The following is an 11,897-nucleotide window of genomic DNA, read 5'->3' on the forward strand; positions in this document are numbered from 1 at the left end:
CTGCCAATACATCCCGACTGGCTGGGTGCCCAACCACCTACCGGCTAGCCACCTCTTTTAGCTGGGCTGGGGCCTGCCTGCCGTTTCGCAGCCCCCGTTCGTCGTTGATGCTCGAATGGGCCTGGCCCATGGTTTCTACAATAATTGGGCCGAGAACTGGACTGGCAGCTTCTGTCTGAAACTCTGGATCATCATCACTTCAGAATTTCATCACCTTCTTGGCAACTTTGCTGCTGCAGCCTGCAGGGCGGCTCTACCGTGCTCATCAGAAAACTCCCGTTTATTCTTCCTCGCTTTCCAACATGGCGATGAATTCCAAACGGATGTCACTGCACACTAGCTACCCAACTGTACCCTACAGGGCTACAGGGACATTCCACTATGTTCTATCCATTGCTGCAAACAAGGGATCCTACACCTATCTGAAGATCTTGAGCACAAAGCATGGAAGGAACCGCAGCGACAAAATCGCAGCACGATGCATTGCTTTCAACTTTCATTGCATTGCAGCAACACCCGTCCACAATCTGCAACTACTGCAGACAGAGCAGAGTTCGTTCGTTGGTTCACAACATCTCCATCTAATTAAACACAGACCCAACCCGTCAATTAGACGCCCTAGAGAGAGAATGAGAGATATAATAGAGAGAGAGAGAGAGCTTCACTATGAACAAGCATATGCCCGCTTTTAAGGCCCGTCCGTCGTCTCGTCAGAAGGTGGCTGAATTCGTTCGCCGGAGCTGCTGCTTCACCTCCGGCTGGGGCACTGGCCGCCGCTCATGCTCCGGTGGCGGCTCCAGCGGCTCCAGCATCTGCACCAAAACCAGCAGCAACGTTGTTACAGCCTAGGCTTAAAAAATCCAGCCACAACTGTCATTGCCTGCCCTATAGGAGCGCATTAGACAGATTAGTACTACACTGCAAATGGAGTGCAATAAGATACTTAGAATATAGGACTGCGTGATCGTCCATGGCTCCATTTATAAGCCAAATGGTCCACAGCTGGTGCTGCCAGTTTTTTCTCATCTTTCTATGTACTTTCTATGACCCAGTGTGCGTGCTAACATCCGGTGACTAGAATTATTGCTTATGGACCGGTCTCAATTTGAACCCTCTCCACTAAGCATCCATAGCCAGTTTAAGCCTACATCTTGTAAACAAATAAGGTGCCGTATCTTGCTACTTTTGTTTAGACTAGAAAATGACTCACTTTCAGATTGAGTGTTTTTGCAGGCTTCAGTCCACCCAAGAGCTCAACTGATGAAGCTCACAAACAAACTGAGTGACCGCATTAAGGGACAAGCTTCTTTTCTGTGACTTTGAGGGTTGATCGATTGATTGATTTTACCTTGAGCTTCCTGAGACGCTCGTTCTCCTGCTCAAGTAGGGCGATCTTGTTCTCGAGCTCGTTGGTGTACGCCTACACGCATGGGGCAGACAGACCTTGTTAGATTGAAGGAAGGGAATCCATGGAGCTTGCAGTTACATCTCTGTTTGGAGGACAGGGACTGGGAAAGATGAAAAATCTAACGTGGAACGGAACCCCACCTGCTTCCTGGCCCGGGACCTCGCCGCGGATTCGCGGTTCTTGATCATGCGCTTCTGCCGCCGCTCCACCGTCCTCTCCACCACGCCGTCCCCGGTCACCGCCGCCGCCGCGCCGCGCTTCCGGCCGGCCACCTGCGATAGGAAGACACCGACCCCGACCCCGTCGCGGTACACGGCGTCGCCGGCCCCGAGCGGCAAGGGCCGCGGCACCAGGTACTGCTGCTGCGGCGGGTACTGGTGCAGCCAATGCGGCCCGGCGCAGCCCCCGCCGCCGGCGTCCACGGCGACGCCGGCGCGGGAGAGGAAGTCCTCCAGCGTCATCTCGTCCATGGTCGGCTGCCGAGCGCCGCTGGCGCTCTGGATGTCGCGCCACACCTCGTCCACCGTCTTCTTGGCGGCCGCCGCCGACGGCTCGGCGGCGGGGGCGGCCGGGAGCACGGTGCGCAGGAGCTCGTCCAGGTTCATGCTTCGCAGCGGCTCGCCCAGATGGGTCTCCACCTCGGTCAGCGTGAGGCTGTAGACCGAGCCCTGCCGCGAGAGGCCGCGGCGGCCGTCGTCGCCGTGGGACGACATTGTCTGAACTCCCATCCAGGCGCGCCCACCGGAGCCCTACGCGCGATCACCTAGCTGCAAAGGAAGGAGCCAAGGAGGGGAGAAATCAATGGACAGGGCAGGTGCAACAAGATCGGAAGTGGCAACAACATCAACCACAGCCAAGAATCGAAGCGGCGACAGTGGAAACAAAATCTTTGGGGGCATATGACAAGAAAGAGAGAATCTTGCGAGCAACAAGAGCAGGGGGTGCAGTTCTTGCGCCTATTTTTACCTGAGCAGGGGGAGGAGGGACCAGATCGATGCACCACCGGCAGATGGGGGCATTAATTTTAGGATTGCCGGGGGGTTGAGGAGGGTCCTAAAAGGGAAGGAAGCAGAGGAGGCTCTCCCAAAGGAAGGAGGAGAGCTGTGAAGGGGAAGGGGAAGGGGAAGGGGAACCAAAAGAGGGGCTGCCTTTTTGCAAGGCCAATGCTCCAGGCTTTGCTGCATTATGTTTTTGTTTTGTTTTGTTTTGTTTTGCTTTCTGAGAGAGAAGAACATTAGGAGAGAGAGAGTGAGTTGAGTGGTATACTGTCCAGTGGTACCCCACCAAAGGGGCCTCATTCATTAATTCACAAAAGAAGCTGTTTGGGCTTTTCTGCTTGAGATTTTGTTTGTGAGTGCAAATCTGAAAAAGGCATGTACAAAATGCAGCTACATGCAGTTCAAAGAAGAAAAAAAACGTGTGCAACAGAGGGATAGGCATGTCTGGTCCATCAGTCAATAAACAAAAAATTAAAAGGCATAGCATGGTAGATTAATGCTACCCTGTAGAAGGAGAACAATGCTACCCTGTAGGAGTAGAAGGAGAAGCAGCCTTGTGGTTTTTGCTTTCGCGGCTGGATAAGAAATGGCGCCCAGCAAGGACACGTCGCTGCCTCCTGTGGGTCAAGGTCTCAAGGATGACATGCTATGGAGTTGACGTCCCGTACTCCTGTAGCTAAAGGAGAGAATAGTGAATTGACTGTTGTGGATAAGGCGATCTGACATAATCTGGCTACGAACTCGGTGAAATTTTTGCGGTAACTTTTTTCCCTGAGCAAATGATTGGTTGAAGGGTCGATTTTCTCTGTCTCACAGCAAGGGCCAAAGGATGGATTGTCAAATTCCTCATGATGAAAAAAGTGAATGTGCTCGGTTTTCCCCCCGCCAAGTAATTACTCGTTTACCGAATCTCTTTTGTCTCCACTTTCTTTCACAGCCTCTTCTATTCAAGAATTCCTTTTTCCTTTTCTTTTACAGTCACTCGTGCAATTCCTAGTGAAAGGTGGCTGGGCATGGAATCATTGTGACAAAAAAAAAGAAACAGGATTCCCTCAGAAAAGCAAGCTACCAAAAAGAAACAGGATCATAGCTAGGGGAGCATTTCAATTCATGACGATGCATGGCTATGTGTCTTTCGGTTGCATGAGCATCGAGACATGAAACCGGGCAGGGAATTTGTACCACACACATGGAAATTCCTCATGTTTCCATTAGCAAAGCACCTGGCTACAGATTCATCAGCATGTAATGATGGAGGAGCATCAGATTAAAGTTTCATCGGTGTCATTACACGTCGCCGAAAATCCATATCCCTTAAATTGCCAGCAGCACATAAATGAATTTATATTTTATATGGATTCTCTTTAATCTATTCATCGGTTCCCGTTGTATGAAACAACATCACCTTTGGATTGAAGAATCACGCATCCTACCTGCTGTGGTGGCCCAATCAGAGGCCAGCCAGGTGCACTAACAAAGATTTATTAATTAAGCCTCTCTTGTAAGCAAAATTTGGGGGCAAGCTTATCCTCTAATGATGGCAATTATTGCATCTTTGAATAAAAGTTATCCATCCCCCAGCTGCACATCATCACAAAAACAAGGAGAAATATCCTAACTTTTTCTAAGGTGAACATCATCAATTGGTGGCGATGAAGAGGAATGCTGCTACTGTGTAGGTTAAATGCTGCACTGCAAGCAAGTCCAGTAAAAAAAAGTGTGGGGCAGAGGAGAAGAGTGCCCACTGAATCTTTCTTCTCCTTCTTTTTGTGTTTCTTTTTGGGAGTGAGGGATGAAGACACTGGTGTGTGCCCACTTAAGTGATGAAGTGGTGTTGGTGCCTGACAGTTGTTGCCACGGCTGGCTCCAAGCCTCCAGGGACAAAAATTCAGAGGGTGGAAATTCTTTGGTTGGTCCATTGGAAAGGCTCTTCCTCCTGTTGTAGAAGCTGTAGCGATTATTGGCACAGTAGCTGCTGCCGCACTAGGCTTCGAGGTTGGTTTCTTCACAAGTAACTCGCTCCTATAATTGGGCTGTCCCTGCCCTTGGGGCCTGACTCTGATGAATCTCTACTCCGTACAAGCTTTACAGTGGCATTGAGCAGCTGAAATTACAGGAGCTCAGTTGCTAGTACGTTAGTAGTGCTACCTTGGACTGTAGCAGTATATATCATGCAAATGTCAGACTCACTTATCCAGGCTTGCACATGTGCTACTGGTGCTTGGTTCACACGATTATTCATCAGATGCAGTTGGTATTGGTTAAACTTTAGTAAACTGAAGATGAGAACAAGGAGTCAGTGACAGTGTGGCCTCTGATTGGGAACTCCAGCCCAGCAGATGCTCCGCGCTTTGGCAAAAAAGGCAAGTTACCCATCGTCTTTATTCTTTAGTCCATCTTGTTTTATACTAGCACTAGCAGTAGCAGCACCGATAATCAGGGGGACAGGGAAATCTGATCAAGCCCTAGAAAACAACTAGGCATCCATCGACTTTGTCTTTGTAAGCAAAGCACTAACTAAACTGCTTGTTTGTGGCTGGGTTTGGTTGCTGACAGTGAGCAACATAGGGCTTAGCTGCAGTTTATGTTTTGTGAAAGCTCTACTCTTTCAGCCTAGGACTCACTCGAGGTTTATGTTTTCTACTATGCAGAGAGCACAATACAACACCACAAGAGTTAATTACCATGCCCCTGTGCTGTTGATCATCAATTTGCTTTCCTTGGAACGTCACATATCAATTTACTCGCTACACAAGAGAGTCCGAAAATGGATGCTATTTTGAACACGAACACAGACTGCACAATGCCAGTGTAACCATAACGTCAACTGTCAACATCATCATACTTAATTAAACCACGTTGGCAGGGCTTTTCTTATTCTATTGTTAAAGTCTTTCTTAACATCTAAAAGTCAATACCAAAAAATAACCACGTACTACGTATGCATCCTAAAATGACATGAGTTATACTACCACTACTGTGCATGGTTGGAGTGAGTAGTGGTGCTTTATAGGAGATTGGAAGTCAGTTTATTGGGTAACACAGAGGAATTCTAGTATACTCTATTATTGCTGCACCCTGTGCACAGGTGCACATGCCCCTCTGAAGCTAGCTTTTCCTTCTCCTTTCCTCCTGAGGGCTTTCTTTCTCTTGTTTTCCATGGAAAGAATAGCAAGGCGAGTAAAGAAAACGGTACGTTCTCTGCCAATCGCAACTACCGTCACCACATTGGTGGGAGAGCTACCATAATTCCTTTTCAATTACCACTAAGCAAGCAAGCTTTCGGTACGAGATTTTCGGATTATTAATTTGCTCCCTCTCCGTACAGTAGCGTTTACGTTTGAAACTGCGTGATGGTACTGCAGCAGAATTTCAATATTCTTGAGCAATTTTCGGCAGTCTACGCTACGCACAGTGACTTTTGGTGCATCTTCGAAACCCTTGGGCTTTTGTATGTAATGCCAGTGGGCGCACTCATGCCTGCCTGCCTCTCGTTCCACTTCCACAAAGGGCAAAACTATTAATCGTTCCTTTTCCCCTTAATTAACAAATACTTCTTTTTTGGAAGCAAATAACAAATCACAAGCTGTCATGAAAAGGTCTCGTTGTTAGAGAGAGTATGCATTGCAATATTAAGAGAGGCCGGATGATAGGCCAGTCAAGAGCTCAAGTTCCAAGACATTTTGATCCCTCTGTCTGCCTAGGTAAGGTAGCCATCGTCGACACTATTCTATTCCAAACAGTTTGATCGGTCGAGTACAAGAAAGAATCCTGGGAGAACCCAGAGTCTATTCCAACCAGCTGAATGAACCTTTAGCACTATCAGGTGACAGGTAGTAGTAGGTACCAAGGGAGACGAGACGAGACATTTGGTTGGTATGAGGTGGTAGAGTAGTTTATCCAGTTTCCACGCCGTTGCTCAAGCATGGGCAGACACTCTCGAGGCCTACGAGGAGGAGGACGCGGATCATCAGCAAGAGCAGCGAGCACCACGCCCGGATTTGAGAGATGACCATCATCATCAGTTTCACACACCGCTGTATCATTAGCATGTCATTATATATATGGCACCTGCTGCGCTGGATGGTGTGCACCTTTAATTTGCAGTGCTCCTTAACTGAAAGGAAGTTGAGTTTCAGAAGACTCCATTTTTAAGTACTGAAAGGGAGTTCAGATTTTTTTTTTTTTTGCAGTGTTCCTTAACTGCTGCATGCAGTTCTCACAAAAGTAAAGGAAATTTCAGTAGGTGAATGGTGATTGACGAGAATCCACAAATAGAATCCCGAACAGTGCAAAATTTCAGTTTCAGAACGCTCCATTTTTAAGTACCGAAGGATGGATGGTGCTATCCTTTCAGTTGAGAATTTTTTAGTCAAATTTCAGTATGGCACCATGCATGCTTGTACTTGAAGAGTTCAGTTTCAGAATTCCTAGTAACATTTTAAATAAAGTATACAAATGATGGTGCACATCCTTTAAACAATTGTTTAGTGAACCTGTCTGCAAAATTGATCTGCGCTTACTGCTTAGCCATCGCCCAGGCACAACAGCTGAAGATGGGCGGCAATGGCTGAGGCAGTGGCAACAGCGACTGAGAACCGCTAGTTTTGTTGCAGCTAACCATCTTTTTAACTAGTAATTTGTTGAGTTGGATCTTTAATGGGCCGGAGAGCAGCTGTAATCCGAGCCCACTGGGCCTCAGATAGTCTGGCCTTTCTTTTTCAGAAGGAAGAAGAAACTGAAGGCCCGTGTGCCAGCCCAAGGTATCTGGCTGGACAGCGACAAGACCTAAGAACCAGTATGGACGACTGCTCGAGCGTCGTCACCACCCGGTGCAGAACAACACATTACATGAGATGCACAGCAAAGTGAGCAGCAGCCCAATCAATCAACTACAGAGCGAGGGAAGCCGGCGGCCAAGGGAAGATCACTGCAATTCAGTCATGGATGGGTGTGAATGATCACGCCGTCGGCGACCTCGATGTCCTGCGTGAGCCGGTTCATGGCGCGCACCTGCATCTGGAGCGCCGCAATGTAGTCGGACACCTCGGCCAGCAGCGCGGGGAGCGACATCCTCCGGCACCCGGGCACCAGCCTTCCCAGCGCCCGGGTCTTGCTCGCCAGCAGCGACCCCGGCCTGCTGCTGCTGCTGGTTCCTGTGGGGGGCGCGCGGGGGACGAGGCGAGCGCGCTGGAGCGGCCGGCCCCGGCGGGCGAGGATGGCGCGGCTCCAGCGCGACCGGCCCCGCGCGGCCACGGCGAGCGCGCGGTAGGCCGCGTCGCGCACCTCGCGACCGCTGCTGCTTGCGCCGCCTGAACGCACGAGGCGCAGCGCGTCAAGGAGCTTGGAGGAGTAGGCCTGCTGCGCGCGCGGCTGGCGCCACTTGGACGGCGGGTCCTGCTGGTCGGCGTCGGCGTCCGAGTCCCTCTTGCGCTTGCGGCCGCCGCTGTCGCCCGCGGAGCTCGTCGACATGGCGGGCGGCGAGGGCCGAGGGGAGTGGATGGATGCTTTGGTTGGGCGTGGGCATATAAAAGGAGGGAGGTGAACCCAAGCACGGGCATGTTTTTTCCCAATTGGATGCCATTGCAGCACATGGAGTGTTGTCTGTAGCCGCTCAGGTCTGGACCGTCTGCTAAGGTCTCCACTTGATGTCTTCATCTCATCTCGATGATCCCTGTCAACATCCTGCTGCAGCATTGCATTGGCAACAGTAAGTACGTTTGCCTACCTGATGCCTCATGGGATGACCGCAAGGCAAGGAGAGAAGGAGATAGGGATCATCAGCGCCGACGCACCATGCTCGCTCCCTTATTTGACTGTTGAAGAGCAGTGTGCACTACTAGTTACTGAAGGGGACTCAATGCAAGGGGAGCCATGCATGCATCATCTGAAAATGAAACGCCGATGCAATGCAAAAAGATGTCCAGCAATTCATTCATTCATCAGCAGCTAGGGATCATAATCATATCGGACGTTTCTCTTTCCCTTGTTAATAATTAGTTAATTATTTGGAACAGCATGTAGTATGCATTACTCCTAGCGGAGAACAGAACAAGGCAGCGCGCACAGTGTAGTGACATGACATGGCCTGCCTTCAGACTAGCTACTAACAGAAAAGCCTATTAAGCAAGGTCCGATCCGATCCCATCCCATCCAATCCTGCTCAGCTACCAGCCTGATTCCAATCATACATAGTAGTACTCTAGATGGATGGCTCCCCTGCAGCTGCAGCTGCCTGGCCTTATTTTGTGGTGGATGGATGCCAGCGGTGCCACGCCAGGTGAACGCTGTACCGCCATTAACAAACCCGCGCTCCAGACTTGCTCACAGAGCTAGCGTGCTATGCTGCAGCTGCAGCGCAGGCCTCCAACCATTCAGGCTTCACTCTTCAGCTGCTTGCTCTGCATCTGCTTAATTGGAGAGAATCTAACCTGCCGCCACCTGCCTGCCAACCATATTGCCATTGCATTGCCAACCCCTAGAAGGCCAGAATGTGATGATGTCCCATCCCAAGTCAATTATATTAGTACTAATTAAGCTACTACTGGATCAGAATTCAGAATTGGACATGGTCTATATATCTACTCATCTTCTCAAACATGAAATATGCATGCCAAATGCATATATCCAGCTGCTAGCTTGAGTCGAGTCAAATCCCACTGTCCAAATGCATATGCATGATCCATCCATCCCAGGACGACGCTGGGTGGAGGGAGACAGCCTCACGACGGCCCTTGTCCCACCTGCCGCCCTCACCTCATGCACATCAGATACATGACAGCACAGATATCCTGGGCAGACAGGAACGGAGAGCTTTGTTATTCAGGCACATGCCCGTTCCTGCCCAAAACCAGCCACATGAGAGCCTGCCTTGCTCTTGGACTCTTTGGTTAGGCATTTCTCCTGCATCCATTCTATGTCCGTCCACCAACAATGTATGGGTACGGTGGCACCTACCTAATCAGCTTGGTCGCCCTGGGCTGGCTATCCTAAATCCTAAGCATTTTTCTGAGAACTCATCATCCTGCAGCATGCTTTTATTCATATATTGATTGACGTCTAACACCACTGTAGGAGCCATCCCATGCATGCCCACCACACCCAGGGTTTCAAAAACTGTCAGCATGCCTGAGGACCAGACATGAATGAGTGGCAAACTGGCTGCTAGTAATCAAACGATAGCAATTGCTCTCTGCCCTGATGCAGGATCGTGCAGGGCGGCTGCTCTCACGCTCAACTTCTGAAGACGCATGAATAGGAACAGGACAAAGGCGGTGGCCAGCTTCCACAGTTCCACTACAAACCAACCAATCTCGATGATATTTGTGATCACGTCTGTCCTTTCCTCGCCAAAAAGAAGATCTATCCCTATCTGCTGCCTAGAATTTGCAAGAAATTGTATGCCTGCCTGTCTACAAGCACACTCATAATGCAACAACATATATAAATCAACCAAAAAAAAAGAAAAGAAACTTTGCACAAGCCCAACCAACTAACCTACCTAGGATAATCGGAGTTGCGGTTGATTTGACAAGCAAATAAATAACTGACGGCAATCAGCCGGTAACTTTGCTTGAGGTTAATCTATTGGAGTCAGAAGTTGATGAAACTGAGTGGTCCAGTTCAGATTGTTGGTACAGGCAGGATATGCAAGGATTAGTGGATACGATGCAGATTTTTAGTCTGGGAATGACATCTGACGCGGCAAGGTCGATCAAGAATGTCTTATCTTCATCAGACATGCTGGCCGCTACAAATAGGTCAATGCAAAACAAAAGTGAACAAAGAGGGTAACAGGTCTGCCTACCTGCCTGTGCCTGGTTCAGAGAAACGACCAAACAAATACAAAAGTTCAGAATATAAACCGTTATGACGCATTGCACACTTCAAAAGAATTTGCAAACAGAGTGTTGTATCCCAAATGCAAAACTGTGCCAGATTCATGTGTGCATGTTAGTCCAGATATGATGCGCATCAGAAAGAAAAGACAGGTGGTCACGCCGACAGTCATGTATGAAACTGAAGTTTCAACCTGAAAACCAAAGCTCAACGCTTTAAAAGAAAGGACATGTGCACGGAATTCTGACTGCGATTTAGGGACCTATCGTTCATGCCGACAGTTAACGAGAGATAGTTCCTTTTAGTTAGGCACAGCTCTCTGAAGGTTTCATACTTCCATGCAGGGAAGAAGGGTTGTCCAGTCAGCTTGGGGTGGTTGTCTACTGCTGAGCTGAGGACCCCGGAGCATTTTTTTATAAAGGGAAGGGAATGTTGCAGGGCCAAGTGCTACAGATCGGTGATGAAGCTTGAACTTGGCACACACATAACTGACAACAGTGCAGGAGGATGAATAAGGCATGAATGTCAGAGCATGAATTTTGCCTTTATTTGAGCACAAGGACTGATAGATATTGGGCTGGACACCACCAAACAAAGGCCCAAGTAGCAAGGGCCAAATTCAGGCTCGGAATAAATTCACAATGCAATCGTGTGTCGACGATTCCATCAGTAAATGTAAACCTCAAGTAGGCTGAAAGCACACCATCACACAAGCACCAACGTCTACAAAATTTATGTTGCCAACATATATGATATATTTGGTTCAAAAAATAACACAAGTTTGATAATAAGTACACGGGCGTACATCTCTCAATATACCAAACACTTGCTACTGCATGCATCTCTCAATCCATCACATTATTCACTTTTAGTAGGCTTAGGAGTTAACTCAGGTACTACTACTGTAACCTTTGGCCCGGGCCCCATTTCCAAAACGCCCTTTCCTTGGTTCATCAATGCACGTCCCGAATTGTACTGTAACGGACGTGCGCGAGCTCGGACGACGTGATTTACAGTCCCCCACCGATGCCACCGCCACCTCCGGCACCAGCTCCACCGCCGAAGCCTCCGCCCGCACCGCCGCCGCCACCAAAGCCTCCGCCTGATCCTCCACCAAAGCCACCGCCCTTGCCTCCTCCGAAGCCACCACCGACGCCTCCACCTGCACCTCCGCCTCCGCCCACTCCGCCGCCGAAACCGCCTCCCTTGCCGCCGCCAAAACCACCGCCTTTTCCTCCTCCGAAGCCACCGCCGGCGCCACCACCTGCACCACCGCCTCCGCCGACTCCACCACCGAAGCCTCCACCTTTGCCGCCACCGAAACCGCCGCCCTTGCCTCCTCCGAAGCCACCGCCAGCTCCGGCACCACCTCCCGCGCCGCCACCAAGACCACCGCCTCCACCAGCACCGCCCCCAAGTCCACCGCCAGCACCTCCTCCCGCGCCACCACCGAGTCCGCCACCGCCTCCTGCGCCACCGCCTAGTCCGCCTCCTCCGCCTGCACCACCTCCGAGACCACCACCGGCACCACCTCCAAGTCCGCCGCCTCCGCCTGCACCACCTCAAAGACCACCACAGGCGCCACCGCCTAATCCACCTCCTCCGCCGGCGCCACCTCCGAGACTACCACCGGCGCGACGCCTAACCAGCTC

The 11,897-nt window shown here is 50.2% G+C and overlaps 2 protein-coding genes across 3 annotated transcripts; both read right to left on the reverse strand.

Moving 5' to 3' along the window:
- Positions 1 to 445: 445 nt before the first annotated feature.
- On the reverse strand, positions 446 to 2,572 carry LOC101773444 (ABSCISIC ACID-INSENSITIVE 5-like protein 2). Its single transcript, XM_012843839.3, has 4 exons — positions 2,375 to 2,572; positions 1,549 to 2,175; positions 1,349 to 1,420; positions 446 to 812 (listed from the first exon to the last, which is right to left on the reverse strand). The coding sequence occupies exons 2-4, from the start codon at positions 2,134 to 2,136 to the stop codon at positions 711 to 713; spliced, it is 762 nt and encodes a 253-aa protein (XP_012699293.1). The 5' UTR covers positions 2,137 to 2,175; positions 2,375 to 2,572; the 3' UTR covers positions 446 to 710.
- Positions 2,573 to 6,059: 3,487 nt separating this feature from the next.
- Positions 6,060 to 8,231, reverse strand: LOC101774006 (transcription factor bHLH149-like). 2 transcript variants are annotated; one of them, XM_022823894.1, is made up of 2 exons: positions 7,420 to 8,231; positions 6,060 to 6,523 (listed from the first exon to the last, which is right to left on the reverse strand). In XM_022823894.1, the coding sequence occupies exons 1-2, from the start codon at positions 8,101 to 8,103 to the stop codon at positions 6,503 to 6,505; spliced, it is 705 nt and encodes a 234-aa protein (XP_022679629.1). In that variant the 5' UTR covers positions 8,104 to 8,231; the 3' UTR covers positions 6,060 to 6,502. The 2 variants fall into 2 exon arrangements, with proteins under 2 accessions (XP_022679629.1, XP_004958763.2); XM_004958706.3 differs by lacking the exon at positions 6,060 to 6,523 and having other exon boundaries at positions 7,029 to 8,218.
- Positions 8,232 to 11,897: the final 3,666 nt, after the last annotated feature.

The sequence above is a fragment of the Setaria italica genome, chromosome II (assembly GCF_000263155.2).
Source record: "Setaria italica strain Yugu1 chromosome II, Setaria_italica_v2.0, whole genome shotgun sequence".
Lineage (NCBI taxonomy): Eukaryota > Viridiplantae > Streptophyta > Magnoliopsida > Poales > Poaceae > Setaria > Setaria italica.